This window comes from Equus przewalskii, chromosome 4, assembly GCF_037783145.1.
Source record: "Equus przewalskii isolate Varuska chromosome 4, EquPr2, whole genome shotgun sequence".
NCBI lineage: Eukaryota > Metazoa > Chordata > Mammalia > Perissodactyla > Equidae > Equus > Equus przewalskii.
Window position 1 is genome coordinate 101,282,203 of NC_091834.1, and position 21,647 is coordinate 101,303,849.

The following is a 21,647-nucleotide window of genomic DNA, read 5'->3' on the forward strand; positions in this document are numbered from 1 at the left end:
CCCAACTATCAGGACAGCTGGGTGGGGCTCTTGGACAGACTCCAGGCTGTCACCCAGGCCTGGAGCTGCCCTCCTCACTGACCCTAATAGCATCCTAAACGAGCCACTACATGAAAAACGATTACGAATAGAGTTTCTGTTTGGGATGATGAAAAGGTTCTGGAAATATATTTGTGATGTCCACACAACATTGAGAATGTACTTAATGCCACTGAATTATATACTTAAAAATGGTTAAAATAGTAAATTTCATGTTCCGTATATTTTGCCACATGAAAAAAAAAGATTGGGAGGGTCTGGCCCTGTGGCTTAGTGGTGAAGTTCACGCACTCAGCTTTGGCGGCCTGGAGTTCTTGGGTTTGAATCCCGGGCTTGGACATACATACCACTCATGGAGCCATGCCATGGCAGCATCCCACATACAAAATAGGGGAAGATTGGCACAGATGTTAGCTCAGGGACAATTTTCCTTAAACAAAAAGAGGAAGATTGGCAACAGATGTTAGCTGAGAGCCAATCTCTCTCACCCAAAAAATAAATTAATTTAAAAAATTAAAAAAAAAACAGATTGGTAAGCACAGGTTCTGTGGAGGTTAAGAAAGGAGGAGGGATCATAGATTGGGGATGGCTGAGAGCTGAGAGGACAGGATGTGAGGAACAGAGCAGGACTGTGAGGGGCATTGAGGGAGAGGTGTGTGAGGAGAAGACAGGTTGGAGCCTTCCTCTCTCTTCTTCCATCCACAAATGCAAACCCTGTCTCCACTCAGCCCCGTGTTCAGGTGCACGTCTTCCACAGAGCTCTCTCTGTTCCCTCAGCTCTCGGAGCCCCAGAGTCACTCAGCACCAGTGTCCTGTTTCATGGACATTCATATCTCATCTCGTCACATCGTGAGCTCCTATGGACACATGACCTGGTCAGACACCTCTGTATTGGTCACATGGCTGGTACATAGTGGGCATGCACTGGGTACTCTATACCCAATGGTGACTATCAATTGCTTTTTGGAACAAGACTGGGGAAAAATCAATCAATTTTAACTAATTAATAAAACATGTCTTTTCTATATATAACAGTAAATTTGTGCTTTACTTCTCAGAGCATTTTCACATACCAGTACATGGTTCTAAGGTAAAAAGGTTGATGCTTTACCAAGATAGTCATACCCTGGGCTCATATCTGGGTGGCGTGGGGGGTATATATCAGTTTCAATGAGACCACCACTGTTCGAGTCTTGAACTCCTCCCTGGGAACAGCCCTCAGAAACCCCAGTTCTTCATTGCAGACACAGTGCATTGTTTGGCACGTCTTCTGTTTTGATTACCACCAGGCTTGACATGAAATGACTTTTGACTATTTGCAAACAAGCTCAAAGGACAAACATACGCCTCATCGAGAAGATTCAAGAGAATGTGAAATCCTAGAAATGCCTCGCACATGGAAAGTCTCAGCAAATATGCTGCAGGATCTAAAAGCTGTTCTTACACAAGAATCCCAGAATGTTTAGAGAAATATAAACATTGGTTCAACCAGCACAAATGTTGCTTTCACGTGCTTGAATTTAAAAGTTTAGCTGAATCACAACCTCAGTGCCTAAGAGGCCAGGAAGCGACTTCAAAGAATGAAGCCAATGGGGAGTGCGAGGGCCAAGGCACTGCCATTCCTGTCCCTTAGTATGAAGAGGCCAGCTTCTGCTCAGCCCCAGCCACCAGCTGCCAGATCTTCCAACTTTTCACGAGAGAAGCTGAAGTCCAGATTTTCCTGTGAAATTTCCAGGTATTTAAAATGCTGCTGGGGCCAAACACAACAGCTTCTGTTTACGGCCACACTGCCACATTCCCCAGGAGTCACCTACTCATTCTCGGCCAAGGAGCCTAAAATCTCACGGCGTTCACGCCCACCTTTTCCTCCCCTCCGCACCCCACAGAGAAAGAGGCGTCCCAGCCAAGGTCAGTCGCTCACCCGCGTCCAGTCTCACTTCCTTCCACCGTCTCTGGGCCTCTGCTTTCGTGACTCCCAGGCAATCTGAATCCGCCCCAACTGCCCTGAAGCCGTTCTCGCCAGGGTTGCCGATGACCTCCTTGCTATGAAGTCCAGAGGGTTTGGACGTTCTTCACTTCTGTGGTCACTCGAAGCCCTGAGCTCTTGACTTCTTCCTCTTTCCTGGAACACTGTCTTCCCTGGGCTCCTCTGTTGCCTCATGGGGTTTTCCTCTCCATTCTCTGGCATACCACTCTCTACACCACCCCCTGAATATTCGTGTTCCATGGGGTTCTGTCCCAGGCCCCTCTCTGCCCACTCCACACTCATTTCTTGGGGGAGATGGTTCAGTCTCCCATAGCTTCAGAAACTTGTCAATGGTTCTCAGATCCGTTTATCTCTAGCTCCGCTCCTCTTCCTACTGGTCACACCAACTCAGCAGATCCAAGACTGCTCCCCCAGCATGAAACTGCTCCTTCCGTGTTGCCCCTCTCAGGGGAAGGCCACTGTCCGGTAGTCAGTCACTCCAGCAGAAATCAGGCCAACGTCATCAACTCCTCCATCTCCCTGTCCACATTGGTCAACAAGTCCTGTACCAGCTGCCTTCTAAGTGTCTCTTGAATCCAGCACTTCTCTCCCTCTCCTCTGACACAACCGTGGTCTGTGGTCACCACCACGTGTCACCAGGACTGCTATGTGCTGATCTCCAGTCTCACTCCCTCCAGCCAGCCCATCCTTCCCAGGCAGCCGGTCATCTTTCTAAAACACATCATGAAAATGTGATCCTGTTCCTGCCCTGCCCTACCCCTCCCTCGGCTTCCCACTGCCCTTGGATAGACCAAGCTCCTTCATTTGTGCTAAAGGCTTTCCTCACCTGCCCATTCTATCTCTGGGGCTACTTCTCGGGCCTCTCATACCCTCTTACTCTATGCCCCAGCCATGCTGGACTTTGGTCCTCTGCGAACACTGTCCTCTCTGATCTCAATCGTCATCTACTCACGGCCATTCTTCAGGCTTTGTTTTAGGAGTGTCCTCATCCTGTCAACATCCCGTGACCTCTCCTAGATTTTGGATGCCCTCACTGTGCACTCCAAGAGCCTCTGTGCTCGCCCTCTCCCAGCACTTCTCGTGTTTCCTGTAAGCTCTCTGAGGGTAAGGACCCATCTGTCTTGCTTACCATCGTTTCCCATGCCTAGGGCAGTGCTTGGCACATAGTAGGCACCCAGTAAATGCTTGCTAGGGTTTTTTTTGGTAATAGTGATGCTAGAATTGGAAAGGGCCTCAGCTCTCATCAACATCAACAATCTTATTGTAATAAGAAAGCAGAGGCCCAGGTAAATGAGTGCTCTGCTCCAAGTCCTACAACAGGCAGTGGGAGGGTCAAAGCCAAGACTTCTCATGCCGAGTCTGACACGTTCCCCATCATCTCACCCCTCCCCTTCACTGCCAGCCCCCGGGGCTATCCTACCTGCCCAGACTGGGGAAATGCAGCTACAGAGGCATCTGTATCAAGCAGCCGTCATAAAGACAGAACCTTAGAAAGTGTGGGGGGAAAGCCACCTTCATCTGCCGTGGACGTCCTTCCAGGCAGGAGGGCAGGTGGGGCTGCTGCTCTGAGATCCCTTTGGGAGAGCTGCCAACAGAGGCAGAGCACCAGAGCTCCAGGTGGCACTCCGCCCGTCTCCATGGGGATGGCCAAAGGGCATCCTGCCCCCCCTCTCTGCATTCTCTACAGTTCTAGCCTTCAACACCTGGCATGAGAAATGTACGCTAGTTCCTCCCTTGTCAAATTTCGGAGCTAGGAGCAGGGAGCAGGGTAGTGGTTTGGCAGTTAGCTGTGTCGTATTTTGATTTGGTAGAGCCGATTGCCAGCAGCTGGTTAAATTTAACTCACCCAGGACAGGAAGGGAAGGGTGTCTGTGTGTGGACTTAAGGTGGGAGAGTGGATAAGAAGAGTCAGGGGTCCCTTCCCCTGGCTCATTTAACAGCCCCAGAACCTTCAGGTTGTAATTTTAATGACACTTTAAGTACACAGATACATTCTTTCCTCCCCCCTGTAAAGGTTCCTGACTCAGTCAGCCCTTGGCCAGGGGTGGTCCCGAAAAGTCTGCTTTCTGATGGGGTCTCTCGGGGGGAGTCTTCCAAGTTCTCAGGCCTGAACTGTTCCCAGCAAGGGTTCACTCTTAGCATGGTCTGTCATAGAATGTCAAAGCTGGTTGTCCTTTCCAGACTTCTCCCCAAGACTGAGAGGGAAGGAAAATGGGCAGCAGTCCACGCCATTGTCCTCACGCGCCCAGATGTCGGGCATGGGTCTCTCGAACCAGTGGGCCAAGGAAGGGTCCTGATAACCAGGCTCAGAAGAAGAGCGGAGGCGCGGCTACCTCAGCGGCAGTGGGCCAGGCTGGGGCCGAGAGGTCAGCATCGGAGGCCGGGTGGGCGACGTCGCCGTGGATGCGCTGGTGCCGCACCAGGTGAGTCTTGCGGCTGAAGCTCTTGCCGCACTGCGGGCAGGAAAAAGGGCGGGAGCCGGTGTGGATGGCCTGGTGGCGGACCAGGTTGGTTTTAGAGCTGAAACTGCGGGCGCAGACGGCACAGGCGTGGGGCCGACTGCCCGTGTGCACCGCCTGGTGGCGCCCTAGGTGCGACTTGCGGCTGAAGCGGCGGCCGCACTGCGTGCAGGCGAAAGGCCTGGCCCCGCTGTGGGCCCTGGAGTGGGCGACCAGATTGGGCCGCGAGCCGAAGCGGCGGCCACACTGCGCGCAAGCGAAGGGTCGTTCACCGGTGTGCACCCGCCGGTGCCGTGCCAGGTGCTGGCCGTGGGCGAAGCCGCGCCCGCAGTCCGGGCAGAAGAGGGACCGCTCGCTCGCGGGAGCGCCCTGGGGCGCCGCTGTGCTTCGGGGCACGCCGGCCAAGGGCTCGGCAGCAGCGGGGTCCACGGTGGCGCCCAGTGCGCACTCTTCGCAACCGAAGGGGCGCCCCTCGCTGCGGTGCAGACGCTGGTGCGTGGCGAGGTTCTTCTTCCAGCCAAAGCTCAGGCCGCAGTCGGAGCAGGCGAAAGGCTTAGGCCCGGGCGGGGACGGAGTGGGGGACGGGGCAGGGGAACTGGGCGCGTCAGGAGAGGGCGGGGTGCGGCCGGCCGCTTCGTGCACCCTTTGGTGCCGCACCAAGTGCTGCTTGTGCGTGAAGCTGCGCGCGCACTGCGCGCACTGGTAGGGCCTCTCGCCCGTGTGGATGCGCTGGTGGCGGATCAGGTGCGTCTTTTTGCGAAACCGCTTCTCGCACTCAGTGCAGGGGAAGGGCCGCTCGCCCGTGTGCGTCTTCTGGTGCGAGCCCAGGTGTATCTTCTGGCTGAAGCGCTTGCCGCACTCTGCGCACGGGTAGGGCCGCTCGCCGGTGTGCGTGCGCAGGTGGCGGGTCAGGTGGGCCTTCTTGCTGAAGCGCTTGTCGCACTCGGAGCACGGGAAGGGCCGCTCGCCGCGGTGGCTGCGCTGGTGCATCAGCATGTGCGCGCGCTGCGTGAAGCTGCGGCCGCAGTCCGGGCAGGCGCAGGGGCCCTCGCCGCGGTGCAGCCTCTGGTGCAGCCGCAAGGTCAGCTGGTCCCGGAATCGCCGCTCGCACTCCCCGCAGCCATAGGGCTTCTCGGAGGCGGGGGCCCACCCCGCCAACGCAAGCCCACCCAATGCCCCTGGGGCGCCCGGCTCCAGCTTATACGCGGTGGCCAGAGGCCCCAGGTCAGGCGCGGGAAAAGGGCCGGGGAGTAATGATAGATGCTGGGGCCATTCGACCTCCTCTTCGGCCTCCTGATCCTCCTTTTCCACCTTCACCTTCCGAGTCATCCACTCGTCGCCTAAAAAGTCAAAACAAGTCTATTAAGCCCCACGTTTATTTATGTAATTTTTTTTCCCCAATACAACCACCACCTCCTGGAGCCCTGCAGTCTGGCTTCTGCTCTCTCCACTCTACTGGGAGGTTCCTGGGGATGACCAAATCCGGGCATCACCGCCCAGTCCTCCTCCTTCCCTCTCTGCGGCCTGGGACGGCGGTGAACCCCTCTCCAGGCTCCCGTGTCTTGTCTCCAGGAGCGCCTCTCCTGCCTCTGTAGTAGCATCGGCTTACTCTTGCGCCCCTGAAGACGAATGTTGCTCAAGGTCCAGTCCTCAGGCTTCGGCGGGGTTCATATGCCCTCCGTGGCCACCCCCAACCTTCCTGTCCAGCTGGCTCCTTTATGGAAAACCACGGTCTCTCATCTCCTGTTGAGCAGCTCCCGCCACATCCTGCAAATTGGCTGCCGCTCAGCAGGCTTATCACCAAAGACCTGACCTTCCCAGACCTACCCGCTGACTTGAACAGCGGGACTTCAGTCTCCTTCTCCCAATCGCTGGCCTCGGAACCTCGGAACCTTGCCTCTCATCTTTGAGCTGCTCTTGCTCTCCAGCTGCCCCTGGTGGCCCCAGGGGACCTTTGTCGTCCTCCCTGTTGTCTCTCACAGGGCCCCCGCCCAGCCCCCACCGCTCTTCCATTTTTGCTTCTTCGGCCAGGTGGGAAATCTCAGTGTGGGAAGAGGACTTGAGGAGGCGATGAGTGGTGCCAACCTCTGGAGAGGCAGGGAGGCCCCTGGGGAGCAGGTCTGAGATGTGTTCTGCTGGAGCTCTGGCCCTCTTGGGCACTGCAGTGGCCCAGCCAAGAGGAAGCAGCTCAGGGCCCAGACCTGGAGTGTCCACTTGGTTCTCCTCTGCCACTAACCAGCAGTATGACCCTGCCTAACTTACCTGCTTGAGCTAAGTTTGTTGGTTTGCTTAGGTGTAAGGGTTGAATTAATTCACAGTTCCTAACCTGGGGCCACATCACAGTCTCCTGGGGAACTTTTACAAAATGCGTCCATGGCAGCAGGGTGTGTGAATCTGGTCTCTTTCTTTCCAGCTCGCAAAGTGCTTCGTCTTTGAGAACCATTGAACCAGATGATCTGAGTTCCTGTCTGGCTGTAAAAGTCTATAATAGCTTGATCCTTGGTTACATTACACATGGATCGTCACAATTAGATTTACTCCCAGTTTCTTTTACTGATTCATCAGTTCCAAACAACTATTTATTCTACTGTGATATCGCTTTCATTTTCATTGTGCCACTCTTCTACTCAAGAACCATCAATAGCTCCCTATTATTTACAGGATAAAGTAAGTTCTAGCTGTGTCTGAGGTTCACCCCAACCTAGTCCAATTTTCTTACTGCTCTCAGGCATAAACCCTTCACTTCAGCTAAGCTGGTGACAGTCACATGTCAACGTTCCTGCCTTAAAGCCTTTTCTCAGCCTAGAATGTTTTCCCATCCTCCACCCCACCCTCATCAGAGCTGAGGTCTACACCTCTCTCAAAATGCAGCACAAATGAACAAAATCTTTGAGAAATCCAGTGCATGAGGATCTCTTATATAAACACCTATAGCACTTACTGTTAACACTTGTACACTTATTGTGACATGGTTTTATTGTTAGTTTTTCTTTTAATTCTTTATTCCAGTTCATATTAGTGTTATCTTGACTGGATTTTAGCTTCTGGAGGGCAGATGTCTTGTGTTCTATTTCTTTATATGTCTAATAAAAATGACGATTGCCACCATTTGTTGAGTGCCAACTGTAGATGACACAGTCTATACACTGTCAGAAACCTTCACAACCTTGGAGTTACTCTTATCCCTGTTTACCGGTGGACAAACTGAGGCTCTTGGAGGTGAGGAAGCCCATCCAAGATCATTCGGCTAGAAAATGTTGAGCAAGGATTCAAACCAGGGTCTGTGTCCGTGTAGAGCCTCTTTCCACTCTATCTCACACAGCCTGGACCTAGTAAGGGCACTAAATAAATCCTAGTGGAACAAATGACATCACTCAGGCAAAAGATGCTAAGGTTGGTGGTAGTGGAAGGAAGTGAGGAGCAGGATTGTGGACAGAGACTCAATCGCTCGATTGCCCTGAGTATGGGGAAAATGAGTCAACACAACAGATTTGGAGCATATGGGTACCACCGAGATCAGTAGGGTTTTGGGGGAGGGAGCACGTCTAGGGAGAGACAATGAAAAGGTTGATCAATGCCATATGTCTTCCTGGGAACAGTAATTCAAGCAATCAACAAGTATTCCTTAGACTGGGGGAGATAGGAGGCGAAGTTAGGACTGCTAGAGGATATTGAGGTGAGGGTGTGTTTCTCTTGGTGACCAGCCTCTCTGATTCCTGTTGTCTATGGATTCGGAATTCCCTCTGACCTCTACAGCAGAAAGATGCCAGGGCCTGACTCATCTTGAGCTGGAAGGGTCTGGAGTGGCCGCCCCATCAAATAGCAGCTGTGGAGCCTGCAGGGCCCCTGTTGGGTTGGAGAGATGGGAAGACTCACCTGGGCAGGAGCCTGTGGGCTCAGCCTTACGTGCTGTGCGCACCTGGCCTCCTCTGCAGGGAGCCTCAGCTTGTTCAGTGTGGGCGCCTTCCTCCAGTCTGGGGGCCTCATGCCCTGGCAGAGAACAGGACACCTCAAGGACTCCGCACACATCACAGATGGACAGAGGCCCCCGCTGGTGCTAGACAGCAGGGGCATTTGAAACCCCAGTCCCACCGGCAAGGCAGGATTGGGTCCCACATTGTACCTGCATGAACTGAATCCCCAGCTGCCCCAGGGCAGCCTCAGGCTCTGTCAAGCAGCAGCTGCAAAAGCCACAACTGGGAGGAGTCTCTGGAATAAGTGCCTCTAAGACGGTGGAAGCAAGGCGCCGTCCTTGCCCTGAAGCTTATGTGAGGCTCCTAGGAGGAGGGCTGGGGACCTCCCAGCCACCAGATGCACCCCCGTTCCAAGGCAAGTCATTGGAGAAGATTGGGATGTCAAAAAGCCAGGCGAGCCCCTTCCTTAGATATCTTCTCCCGGCATCTGCTTAGCCACCTCCGCCACTGCTATCAAATCTTGCTCAAATCTTAACTTCCCAATGAGGCCTACTCCCACCACCCTATTTAATCCGACAGCCTGTCCATCCCCACTTGCCGCGGTCTCCGGCCCCTCACCCTGCGTTATCCCCCCATAGCACACATCCTCTTCTAACACTGTTTGTAAGTGCACTTATTTTTACATGTGTTGTTTGTTGACTCTGCCCTCACTAGGGTTAAGCTCCTGGAAGGCAGGGATCTCTGTCTAGTTGGTCACTGAGGTATTCCAAATGCCTAGAAGAGCACGTGGCACTTTGTAGGCGCTCAGTAAATACTCGATGAAGAAAGGAAGGAAGACTCCGCCTGTGCCACCATCCACGGCCTCCACTTACTTACCTGCGCCCATGCCCAGCGCTCTGTCTTCCTGGGGAGAGGACATCTGCCCCTGGGCATGATGGGACCGTTCCCCAGGCTCACTTTGGGGGGCCATCTCCGGCTGTCCCACAGAAAATCCTGTAACAGGCAGAAGGATGGGTCCAAGTAAAGCATCCAGTTCAGAACAGGTGATCAAAGGCCGGGGCTCTTGCCCTCCCCAGCCCACCCAAGGGGCTTCTCCCAACTGGCTCAGGAAGGGAGGGTCTCTAGCCAGCACGGACAGGGGACAGCCAGGCTCCCCTGGCCAGATATCAACCTCAGCCCCTTTGTGAGTCAAGGGCAGGTGATAGAAGAGCTAGGATAGATTCAAATACCCTGGTGCTCTGTGAGTACGCATGCGCACAGACAGTCTAGCACAACCTCCAACATGGGCCAGCCATTCACACACACCCTCTGGGGTCTTGGGGTTGCAGTCTCCTGAGGATGGCTCTGCCCTCTGAACTGTAGGGAAGCAGCAGGCCTAGCACGCCCCTGAATCCTCCTACTTCCCACCCCACCCCCCAAGTTCCTCCAGTTCTGCTGGCTCACCCAGGGAGCTGAGGGCCTCCAAGGTCTCTCTCATGGCAACCCAGGGAGCTCTTCCTGGGGTCAGGCCACAGACCCTAAGGAGAAAATACATCCTCTTCAGATTCTTCTCATGAGAGCTTCCACCTGGGCCCCAGCTCTGCCCAGGCTCTCCCCATCAGCTATCCCCAGGAGCTCCTAAGCAGATGTCCCCAGGTACAGGTGAGGGCAACAAGGAAAGATGGCTTTTAAAAAGCAAACAGATCTTTGAAGGTGGCCCAAAGAGAAGGCCTTGAAGCCATTTCTGCCAGCTCGGGTCAGCTCTTGAATTCAGCGCACCCCCTCACCTGGCAGGTCTCAGAGCCAACCCCAGCCCATCAGCGCTCCCCACCCCCACCGCCTTGCCTGGGGGTGTCCGGAATCAATCGATTCTCTGGGGAGAGTGTGGAGGGTGGGAGACCAGGGTGGGGAGTAGGGAACTTCAGCTCCTAGGCCCACCAGCTGTCACTGAAGGAGCTGGTGAAATAGGAGCCAGCGAGGGGCAGATGAGAGTGTCACTCTTGGGCAACTGGTGGGGGAGCCCCCCCCCCGGAGGGTCCCCGCTGAAGGCAAGAAATGGCTCTTCCTTCCTCTCCCCAAAACCCTACCTCAGAACCAACGTCCCTTTCCGTGGGGCTTCCCCAGGCAGGGACACCCCGCCCTCGCCCTCGCCCTCGAGCCCCTATCCCTGCTCCTCTTCCAGCGGGTTCCCGGCCCCTCCCCCAGCAGACTCCCCTCCCCCCAATCTCTCTGGCAGCCTTCCCTCTGCCCCTCCCTTCTCCCTCTGCCTCTGCCTTCCGCCCTCTCTCCCCACCGAATCTGGCTGGCTCCCCAGCTCCGCCCCCTGCCCCGCCCCTCCGGCTCCTCCCACTGCCCGCAGCCAGCCCGGCCAACCCCTCCCGGCCCCCTCCCGGCCCCCTCCGGTCCCCAGCCACCGCCCCCTGACCCTCTGCTCTGGGCAGTCTCCAAGGCAGCGCTCCCCTCCTCCTCCCCTCTCCCTTCCCTCCCGGCTCCATCCCCCTCCCCCGGCTGCACACCCTCTCCCTTCCTTTCCCCTCCTCTTTTCCTTCCTCCCCAACACCGCCCTCTGTCTCCCCTCCCCTCTCCCTCTCCTCCCCCACTCCGGTTTCCCTTCCTTCTCCTTTCCTCTCTTCACCTCAGTTCCCTCCCTCCTCCCCTCTCCCCAGCCTTCCTCCCCCCTCTCCCCACACTACCCTCCTCCCTCCCTCCTGCAGTTCTCCTTCCCCTCCGAGGCCCCCGTCTCCCTTCCCCCTCTGCCTCCCCAGCAGGCTCTCGCTTCCCTTCCCTCCCGGTCCCCAGTCCCCAGAACCGTTCTTCCCCTCCCCCTTCCAGTCCGCTCCCCGAGCTCCCCCCGCCCCCCGTCTCCTGTCCCCCAAGCCTGTGGGGCTGAGGCTTACCGCTCACTCCGGACCCTCTCACCGGCCCTGCCCCTCCCCACCCCTGCCTCCCAGCACACCTCCGCTTGCCCTCCCCTCCCTCTCAGTGGTTCCCTTCCCCATTCCTGCGCCCCACTGACTTCTCACCCCTCCCAAGTTTTCCTCCCGACCAGACCCCTCCCGTCCCACCGCCGCGCCTCCGTGCGACCCGCAGAGCCTCTCCGCCCGGACCTCACTCCGCGTCCCGGCCCCTCCCTGGCTCCGGGCTCACCTGTCAGCCCTTCTCTCCCGCCCCTCCCAACCGGCCCGATCCCCGCGCCAGGTTTTTCCTCCCCTTCCCCCGCGGCCCCCTCCCACACTCCCTCTCCCCTCCCCTGAGACTCCCCACTCACTCTTCTCGTGAGCTTCCCATCCCCTTCCCACCGGACTCCCACCGGCCCCTCTCCCAGCCCCGCCGGTCCCTCCAGCTCCCTTCTCTCCTCCACCACCCTGACTCCCCAGCCCTGCCCTCCCTCCTCCAGCCCCTGCCCCTACCCTGCTCCTTCTTTCCCCTCCACCCCACCCCACCCCCTCCTGCGCTTTCCGCGCCCCCGCCCCCGGGGCTGTCACCTGCGCGGAGCGGGCAGTGACTGAGTGTCGGTGTGTAAGGGGACGCGGGCGGGGCCGCCAGCGGCTAGGCGCCTCCACCGCCCGGACCTGGCTGCCGGCCGGCCGGGTCTCCCCGCTGCTGCCGGGACCCAGGCGCCCCGGCCGGCTCGGCTCGCGATGGCGCCCGCTGCCTGCAGTTCGGGTGCGGACCGCCCGAAAGACTGACAGACTGACAGCCCCGAAACTTCGCGGGGAGGGGAGAGGAAAAGACGCGGAGGGAGCGGGAGCGGGGAAGCGGTGCCCTGGAGGGGGAGGGGAGCGAGGAAGTGGGAGGGGAGCAGGGGGGCACCCGGTGGGGAAGGTAGGGGGCAAGGGTAACCTGGAGCGGGGTCGCGGGAGGGCGCACAGCAGGGTTAGGCGGGCAGGTGACGTCTGCAGGGACGACGGCCGGAGTAGGTGATGGAAAGTGGGAGCAAAGGGACGGGGGGAAGGGAAGAAGGGGGAGGGAAGGGAGGAGTGTGGGGGAAGGGTGGAGGAGGGAGAGGAGGCACGGAGGAAGGGCACTCGGGCTGCGAGGGGGGGTGCTCGCGGGCGTCGAGGGAGGAGCCAGGCAAAAGGTGGAGCGCGGGGGTGGGGGCGGGGGAGGCGTGAGGAGTTGGGGGGAAGAGGAGGGGGTGTGTTCGGGGGAGGGGAGCCAGCGAGTGTCTGCGCTGCTGTCTGTGAATCGCGAGTGCCCGCGGGCGTGTGTCTGCGCCGCGCTCCCGCGGTGGGATCGAGTCTCCCGACCGTCGGTTGGTGGGGTCGGTCTGGGAAACTCCTGCCGACCCCCGCTCTGAACCACGATCCCACCGAGATCCGCCCGATGTGAGACCCGCCGTGGAAGCCGGCTCCCTTGGGGCCGTGGGGAGAAGCAGCAGGAGACAGGGCTGGGCCCGCCAAGAACAGGCCCTTCGAAGTAGAAATTGGGGTGGAGGCTTTGAGCCGGGTCCCCTGGGAAAAGGCAGGGCTGGAGAGGAGGCACGAAGGGGTGAGGCAGCAGTGGGGCTGGGCAGAAACTCGGAGGTCAGGGAGGGGGCTGCAGAGAGGGGAGAGTTCCCTGGGTGGGCAGAGTGGGGGGCGGATCCTCCTGCCAGGCTGGAAACCTGGACCAGTCAGGTGTGGAAGGATGCCCTGAGCCCTCCGATCCGGCTCCTCGCCGGCCCTGCCCAGGGAAAGAGCCTTCACTTGGCCTTGCCATCTGGACACCTCAACTTCGGAAAGCCCCGGTATCCTGTCCTCTTGAAGCTAAACTGTGGGCTGGTTATTCCAGGCCCCCTCTCACTAATCTTTCTCCAATCTCCTCTGGGTTCCAGCTTCCCTTCTGCCCCTTTAGGGGAAAGGGCGATTGTGACTAGTGTTTCTTCCGCATCCAGGTGCTGCCTTATCAGGAGTGGTTGGAATCCAGAGCTGGGAGTGAGTCCTAGGGGTGAGGGGAGTGGCCCTTGGAGCAAGCAAGCTCTCCTGAGTCCCACGCCCCATCACGAGGAGGGACTGCCAGGGGAGACGACGAGAGGCAGGGGAGCAGGTGGTACCTGTCAGAGCTTGGGGTTCCTCAGAATCAGCTGTGAAGCCTCCTCTACCTCCCAGATGGGCTGCTTCAGCCAGTCAGTGCCCAGCCTGCTCGTGGCCCTGGGAGCGCAGAGTGTCCCTGTGTGCTGAGGTGGAGCGCCAGCACCTGTGTCTGTCTTTGTGAGACCTGCAATGGGAGTGTGAGGTGTGAGGATGAGGGTGTCCAGGTGTGGGTGTGTGAGACACTGGGAATGGCACTGTGACCTGGCCCTTTCCGAGGACCCCATCCGTGAACTCCCTGAGCTCACTGCACCCTCTTTGGACCCCAGGACCATTGGTGGGCCCAGGAGAAGAAATGCCTAGAGTGGCTCTGGTTTCCAGCAGCCTCCTGGCCCCAGGTGGGGTGACTATGTGAGCTGCTGGGTGGGACATCAGGTTTAGGGGATAGAGGGTTTATGGAATCTAAGACCCAGGCCACATTCCAGCCTGAGTGTCCTCAGAGCTGGTAACCAGGATGTAACCAAGATTCCCCTGGGGCACCTGCTGCCGCCCCCTCTCAACCCCCCCTCTCAACCGGACACTGGGATTATCCCATCCGGCTGCCTTGCCCCCAGGGCTGAGGCAGCTGGCTTCGCTTCCTGGTTCTGGACCCCACGGACCCTAGGAGACTCTCCGAAGGAGACCAGGGCAGACCCAGCCAGCCACACATAAACACCCCCACTAAGAAGTCAGACCACAAAGGAAAAGGCACACGTTGTCCCCCTGTCTCCACACACTCCAATCGCCCTGGAAACTCAGCTCCTTCTCCTCACTGATGCTCACCAGGATGCCTGGTGGGGGAGAGGGCAGGAGGAGGCAGGAAAGGGAACAGGAGAGAGAATCATAAAGAAGAATTTTAGAGCTGTAAGACCATATCAATCATTTGGCCCCACGACTCTTAGCCATTTCGTGGGATCATGGCCCTCTTTGAGAGTCAAATAAAAGTTAAGGAACTGTCCTCAGAAAAATGTGCACACACATGATTTCAGAGTATTGACGGAGCTCCTGAGTCCCACCAGTGTGTCCCTGGCTGGCCCCTGGAAGTTTTACTGGTAAGGAAATTGAGGCCCAGAGAGGGAGGGTGGCTTGCCCAGCGTCCACATTAATTTGTGATAGGGCCTGAGAGTGTGCAAATATCAATGCTTAGTGTGTTTGGCTGTGACCAGGGACACATACCCCCCCATCACACACACACAAACACACACACACACACACACAGTAGACAGGGGCAGGAAGGGGACTGTTTCCAGGGAGAGCTGGCCTCTGAGGGGTTGTGCCATGTGCAGGCAGGTCCAATCCGGTTCTGGGCAGCTGGTGCCCCAGGGCATGCAGCTGAGATAAAGCCTCCCCAGCCCCATGGGCCTCATGCTCTTCAGCTGCCTAGGACACACTGAGCGAACTGCAGAAGACCACAGCCCAGGGCTGGGAGGCCGGCACTGGCCTCTCTGCTCACCTGCCACAGCTTTGCCTCCCCAGAGCCCAAGTTTCACAGTCCCCCAAAGGTGACCGGGGGAGGGGGGCCATGCTGCTCCCTGCCCTCCTCTTTGGGACGGCATGGGCATTGGCTAACGGGTAAGCAGCCCACCTTGGGCCCTTCCAACTAAGACCCTTCTCCTCATGCCCCATGACTGTGACCCTCTGGGGCAGCCAGACTTCCCTCCCCGCAGCTTCTCTCCCCAACCTCAGCCTCCTCCTCAGTACCAACTCTTCCTTGGGAGTCCTCAGCACACAACTTTTCCCTGGGAGTCAGCTCTTTGGGGAGCAGGGTCACAGGACAGGGCTTTTTGGTGACAGAGGGGATGGTGGCAGCAGTTATTCCCCATTGTGGGCAGGCGGTGGTGTGAGCAGACGGAGACAATCCTGGGGGAGGAGGAGGTGACCCCCCGTCAGGAGGAGCTGGTGCCCTGCACCAGCCTCTACCATTACCAGCGCCTGGGCTGGCGGCTGGACCTGTCCCGGAGTGGGCCTGCTGGGCTCTGTCCCATCTACAAGTGAGTGATGGTTGGGGCCCGGGCTGGCTACCGAGGAGGAGAGAGTGCTGGCCAGTGTCCTGAGACGGGGGGGGGACCAGGTGGTATCTGGAGAAGCAGACATTTGGGAAGTAGGTCTCTGTGGACTGTGAGTGCAGCATTTGGGGGTGGGGGAGGGGTCGAGTGGGCACTACTGTGGGCAGCCCTGTGCCCACCCTCCAGTCTGCCTCCCCAAGATCATACTCACTTTGCACTGGAGGAAATAAAGACCAACAAGGGGAAATTTCACGATAAAGCCACTCAGAGAGTAGGTGACCAGGCAGACTGGCCCAGGCCATTCCCAGGGATGGGGCAGGGCTAAACACTAACACCTTCTCCCTTCTGCCTGCTCGGTGGACCCAGGCCCCCAGAGACCCGGCCTGCCACATGGAACCGGACGGTGAGGGCTTGCTGCCCAGGCTGGGGGGGCACCCACTGCACCCTGGGTAAGCGCCTGAGATTAGCCAGATCTGTGGTTTCCTGGAGGTAGCAGGCTGCCTGGGGAGGGGGTGGGTCTTGGCGAACTGTCTGAGTCTGCCCCACTCTCTCCCTCTACCCACCACAGTCCTTGCAGACGCCAGCCCTGAGGGCCACTGCTTCGCCACGTGGCAATGCCAGCTGCGGGCAGGTTTAGCTAATGCTTCTGCAGGAAGCCTGGAGGAGTGCTGTGCCCGGCCTTGGGGACAGAGCTGGCAGGATGGCAGCTCTCAGGCTTGCCTCAGCTGCTCCAGCCTACGGCCCCCAGGTGGGTCCACAGACCCCAGACTGCCAATGGGCTCAGTCTGCCGTCACCCACTGCCCCCAAAGGCACTCCCACTTATAGTTCTGGAGCTCTGGGCCTTTCTGCAGGGCCCAGGCCCGCTCCTCTGTCCTCTCAGATGAGTCACCTCCCGTCCCCTGCCCACGAGAATGACCGTGCACTGTATCTGCCTGCCTCCAGCTCTGCGAGGAACCCCATGTCCTTATGCTCTGTCCTCCTGCCCCAACACTAAGAGACTCCCGGTTGGTGTATCTCCCTTAGGCAGCACTCCCTCTCCAGCCCTCCTGCGGCCCCTGCCAGGGGCCGTGGCCCAGCTCTGGAGCCAGCACCAGCGTCCCTCAGCCACCTGCACTACCTGGTCAGGCTTCCACTACCGGACCTTTGACGGGCGCCACTACCACTTCCTGGGCCGCTGCACCTACCTATTGGTGGGGGCTGTGGATTCCACCTGGGCTGTCCACCTCATGCCCAGGGAGCATTGTCCCCCACCTGGGCACTGTCAGCTGGTAAGAGAGGGAGATGGAGGTGGACACAGGGAGGGAACTGGACATGGGAAGAAGAGAACCGCTGACCCCCTCTTCTGCTATGTGTCTCCCCCAAGGCCAGGGTGATGATGGGACCCGAGGAGGTGCTGGTCCAGGGTGGAAATGTCTCTGTGAATGGGCAGCTGGTATCTGATGGGGAGTCTCGGCTGCTGCCGGGTAAGGGAGCTGAGGGGAGCAGGAGACAGCCCAGGGCCCTGTTTGCTCCTCTGGGACAGTCTGTCCACCTCCCCAGGGCGGGGGTCAGAAGGGGCAGTCAGGTGGAAGCCTGCCTCCTCCCCCACCCCCACTGCTGTGGGAGGCATCTGGAAGTGAGGGAGCCAGCTGAGGAGCCAGGAGGTATAGACCTATTCCCTGGCCCTACAACCCGCCCCACTAACCCCTCACAGTGTGACCTGGGGCAAGTCCCTCTACTCAGCCTCTCTGAGCCTCAGTTTCCCCACCTCCTCCAGAGTGCTGTGAGGAAGGACTTCTGTGCCACCCGATGGAACTTTTGTCCAGGTTGGGGTCCATGGAGTGAGGTGGGGCTATGTTTTGTAGTTTACTCTCAAGAGAACGTCAAGAGTGTTCATGAACTTCTCCAAGAGGGCTGTGATGGGGAACCAATCGCTTTTGCCTTCGAGGGCATAAAGTGCAGAGCTCTCGAGAGTTCCTTTCCTTTTCCCTCTCCTTCCCTGGGCAGTCTGAGCCCTGGCATGAAGGTGGGAGGGGAAGGAGTCTGACCCCTGTTTCCCCCGCCCAGGGCTGAGCCTGCAGTGGCAAGGGGACTGGCTGGTGCTGTCAGGGGGCCTGGGGGTCGTTGTGCGGCTGGACAGGTCCAGTTCGGTCTCTGTTTCCGTGGACCACAAGCTCCAGGGACAGACTCAAGGCCTCTGTGGGGTCTACAATGGCAGGCCTGAGGGTAAGTGGAGCGTGGCTTGGTTGCTGCTATAGGAGAAAAGGGGAGACAGGAGACCCCAGACACAGCACCTCTGCCTCACCCTTCCCCAGATGACTTCTTGGAGCCAGGCGGGGGGCTGGCTGTGTTAGCTGCCACCTTTGGGAATTCCTGGAGGCTCCCCGACTCAGAGGTGAGACTCCTGCCCTGGGCTCCCCAGTCCTGCCTGCCACCTACCCCTGGCTTCTCTGATACCTCCAAGCCTCTGTTCTCTGTCTCCCTCACTGGCCTTTTCCCTGGGATGGGACCTGGCCCTCTCCCAGATCCTCAGGGGGGAAAGGCAGGCTTAGGGCCCAATGGGAGCACAGTGCGAGGTGCTGCCCACAGCCCCGGCTGCCTGCATGAACTGATCATCCAGGGGATGTGCTCACCAACCTGGTCACGGGGCAGCTTTAGTTAACTAGCTAGTTAGTTACTCCTGCCAGTGGGTTGAGATGACCCTGCCTCCACGGCCTGCACGCCCCCCCCCGCCCCCCCCCCCGCTCCCCCCCCTTCCACTTTGCTGCCCCCCACAGCCCCAGGGCCTTGACGCAGCTATGAGGGCAGTGGCCATTTTCCTGGTGTCCTGGTTAATGTGCCTCATCCTGGCCCCCTGGCCTGACTCCACTTGTCCCCAGCCTGGGTGTCTGGATGCAGTGGAGGTGGCCCCAGGCTGTGACGATCCCCTGAGGGGCACAGAGGCAGGCATGCAGGCTGGCCAACTGCGGGCTGAAGCCCAGGATGTGTGCCACCAGCTGCTGGATGGTCCGTTCAGGGAATGTCATGCCCAGGTAGGGGTGGAGGTGGAGGTGGTGTCTACCACTGGAGGGTGGGAAGGGGTGGGTGCTATAGAGATGCCAAATGGGGAGTTTGCTCTTGACACTAGATTGCTTTGGGCCATGCCACGCCCCACCCCCCCACACGTCCTCCATGTTATCACTGGGAAATGAGATGGCTCATATGTATGATCTTTGAGGTCCCTTCCAGCGCTCATCTGTTTGATGATAAACCAGGGTGACATAGAAGCAAGAGGAGGGAGGTGCTGGTGAGTGTTGGGAGAGAAGGCTGGTTGGCTGAGGAGCTGTCCTTTGTCGGCAGGTTCCCCCTGCTGAGTACCACGAGGCCTGCCTCTTTGCCTACTGTTCTGGGGCCCCAGCAGGCAGTGGGCAAGAGGGGCGGCGGGAGGCCGTGTGCGCCACCTTGGCCCACTACGCTCAGGACTGCGCCAAGCGGCGCATCCACGTGCGCTGGAGGAAGCCCGGCTTCTGCGGTAGGGCTCCTGCCTGTCCCTCTCTGCACCTCCCCGGCCTCCCCACCCTGCGGAATGGGAAATTGACCGAGCGCCCTCGGGCAGTCCCTGTTTCTGAGCCCTCCCTGAGGCCGTCGTGCCTCCCTGGCTCTTCAGGGGCGGTGGGGTCTGGCGGGAGGAGCCGAATCCTCCGGCCTCACAGCCCACTCGCGTGCCCGCAGAGCGCCTGTGCCCGGGAGGCCAGCTGTACTCCGACTGCGCCTCGGCCTGCCCGCCCAGCTGCGCGGCCGCGGGCGCGGGAGGGGAGGGGTCCTGCGGGGAAGAGTGCGTGAGCGGCTGCGAGTGCGCGCCCGGCCTCTTCTGGGACGGCGCCCTCTGCGTGCCTGCCGCCCGCTGCCCCTGCTACCACCGACGCCAGCGCTACTCCCCCGGTGACACCGTGCGCCAGCTGTGTAACCCATGGTGGGTCTGCGGGCCTTGCTGGCCCTTTCGCTGGGGTTGATGGCCACCTAGTCCCCTCTGATCCCTCCTTTCTGCTCTCTCCTCAACCTGCTTCCCCTTCTGGGGCCTCCCTCACAAGTGACCTGTGACCTCTCATGGCATAATTGATGGCCCTGCTTGAAGACTTAGCCAGTGACCTCCACTAGCTGACCTCTAATCCTAACCGGGGAGGAGGAGGTGCGGGGGATGGAGGAACCAGGGTGTTGAGGGGCGGGAGGTCGTCTCCTGCTCAGCCCTCCTTCCACCCCCTCCCCTCGTGGGTCTGATGCGAAGCGCGCTCCCCGCCCCTCTGTGCCCACAGCGTGTGCCAGGACGGCCGCTGGCTCTGCGCGCAGGCGCCGTGCCCCGCCGAGTGCGCGGTGGGCGGGGACGGGCATTACCTCACCTTTGATGGGCGGAGCTTCTCCTTCCGCGGCAGCCCAGGTTGCCGCTCCAGCCTGGTGCAGGTGGGCAGACGACTAACTCCGGGGGCAGGGAGGGTTTGCCGGAGCAGGGGCCCTCGTAGGGGTGCTGCCGGGGAGAGGTGGCTGTAAGGAAACTACCAAACAAAGAAACAAAACATACAGTCGTCCAGGGAAAGGCTGAGAGAACCGATTCTGGAGGGAGGGTGGCTGCCGCACACCCCCAACTCCCGTCCTCCCCCTTGGATTACCGCCTTCTTAGGTTCGGTGAAAGTTCTGCTCTCAGCACCACCCCAGCCCAGGGGCACAAAACAAAACATTCTCACAGTCCTTTCGTATAGTGGGACAGGCTGGGCTTGTCACAGGGTACTTTGGGCAAAACAAGTGCGGGGGGGAAATAAGGGTCCTCCTTCCTACCCAGTCATCTCTCCATAAAATTAGGTGACTTCCCAAGTTTGGGCCCAGGCCATACTCTTACACATATAGACACACAGGTGTGCACACACGACACATGCTCTGTGTGCACATAGGTTTAGCATGCATGTATACACAGACACACTTAGAGAGGAGCATACATACCCATGGTGAGGAAGGGGGGAGCCACCTCACCCCAACACATAGATGTACACATACACACCTGCACGTGCACACACACCTTCATGTGCACACGTACAGACATTCACACCTGCCAGTTCTAGGCAAGGTCAAGCCCCTTGCTTCACAGGGAGTCTGGCTGGCTGGAAGGTGGTCAGCACACGTGTTGAGTGGAGCTGCCTCCAGGTGTGTGCTGTGGGTGTCCTGTAGCACAGGAGAAGGCGCAGAACAGACCCTGGTCTCAGGGTGTGCCCCACCCCACCCCATTCCTCCCCATCTGGCACAGGACTTCACCAAGGGGCAGCTGCTGATCGTGCTGGAGCATGGGACCTGCGACTCTGGGAGCTGCCTCCACGCCATCTCTGTCTCCCTGGGGGACACCCATGTCCAGCTTAGGGACTCAGGTAGCCTCAGCTCTCAGGTACCTCCCTTCCAGGACTTCTGCTCCCTGCAGCCCTCAGGAGAGTGGCTCAGGCCCCTGCGGCTTCCTGTCACCCTTCTCTCCCTGCGGACTTGGGCTCTGTTCAGCACCTTCCATCCACACTGCCCTGTGGTTTCTGAGCCCAAACTCTCCCCTAGACTCCAACCAAATTCGCTGCCTCAACTTCCCCCTGAAACTCCCATCTCTGAAGCAGATACACAGTCCTGTGGAAATTTTCCAAAGCATCTTGTGCCCCAATCTTGGGGGAAAACACAACTCATACAGTTCTAGGAGGTCTGAGAGGCCTCACGGCGTCACCAGGCTGGGCAGGCCCCTCCTAGCTCTGGACCCATGCTGCAGTCCCCCACTCCTCCCTGCGTCTGCTCCTGGCTCTCTGCCCAGCTCCTCCTGTGCACTGACTCCAAAGGCAGAGTGGGTGCTGAGGGTGGTCCTTGGGCCACGTGGGGGGTGTGCTCAGGTGGGATAGGTGACCTCCCAGGGGTCGCTCCAGTTCCCCTTGCTCAGTGTGGGCAGTCCACCATGACACAGGCCCTCCCACCTCCCACCCAAGGTCCTTCCCCTTCTCAAAACCCCATCCTGTGATGTGGTCTCCCCCCATCGTCATCAGGCCAGCCCTGCCCTAAGGGGGGCGGCCCCTTCACAAGCCCCCTATTCCAGGAGCTGTGCTGGTCGATGGGCAGGATGTGGGCTTGCCCTGGGATGGCCCTGGGGGCCTCCACCTCTCCCGAGCCTCCTCCACCTTCCTGGTGCTGCGCTGGCCTGGGGCCCAGGTCCTCTGGGGAGTGTCAGACCCTGCAGCCTACA

General features: G+C 59.0%; 1 protein-coding gene across 5 annotated transcripts; it reads right to left on the reverse strand.

Annotated features, from left to right (window-relative positions):
- Positions 1 to 3,976: 3,976 nt before the first annotated feature.
- On the reverse strand, positions 3,977 to 12,409 carry ZNF467 (zinc finger protein 467). 5 transcript variants are annotated; one of them, XM_070616715.1, is made up of 5 exons: positions 12,222 to 12,409; positions 9,843 to 9,916; positions 9,276 to 9,392; positions 8,362 to 8,475; positions 3,977 to 5,825 (listed from the first exon to the last, which is right to left on the reverse strand). In XM_070616715.1, the coding sequence occupies exons 2-5, from the start codon at positions 9,874 to 9,876 to the stop codon at positions 4,333 to 4,335; spliced, it is 1,758 nt and encodes a 585-aa protein (XP_070472816.1). In that variant the 5' UTR covers positions 9,877 to 9,916; positions 12,222 to 12,409; the 3' UTR covers positions 3,977 to 4,332. The 5 variants fall into 5 exon arrangements, with proteins under 5 accessions (XP_070472816.1, XP_070472812.1, XP_070472811.1 ...); XM_070616711.1 differs by lacking the exon at positions 12,222 to 12,409 and adding an exon at positions 11,864 to 12,076; XM_070616710.1 differs by lacking the exon at positions 12,222 to 12,409 and adding an exon at positions 11,647 to 11,747.
- Positions 12,410 to 21,647: the final 9,238 nt, after the last annotated feature.

What these genes read in the sequence shown, in the direction of transcription:
- ZNF467 (XM_070616710.1), bottom strand. Translation starts at nt 11,666, where the DNA reads ATGGGAAGCTCACGAGAAGA. An exon ending in ATGGGAAGCTCACGAGAAGA is followed by an intron (nt 9,917 to 11,646) that starts GTGAGTGGGGAG and finishes TTTTCTCCTTAG; the next exon opens with GGTCTGTGGCCTGACCCCAG. An exon ending in AGCGCTGGGCATGGGCGCAG is followed by an intron (nt 8,476 to 9,275) that starts GTAAGTAAGTGG and finishes GTTCTCTGCCAG; the next exon opens with GGCATGAGGCCCCCAGACTG.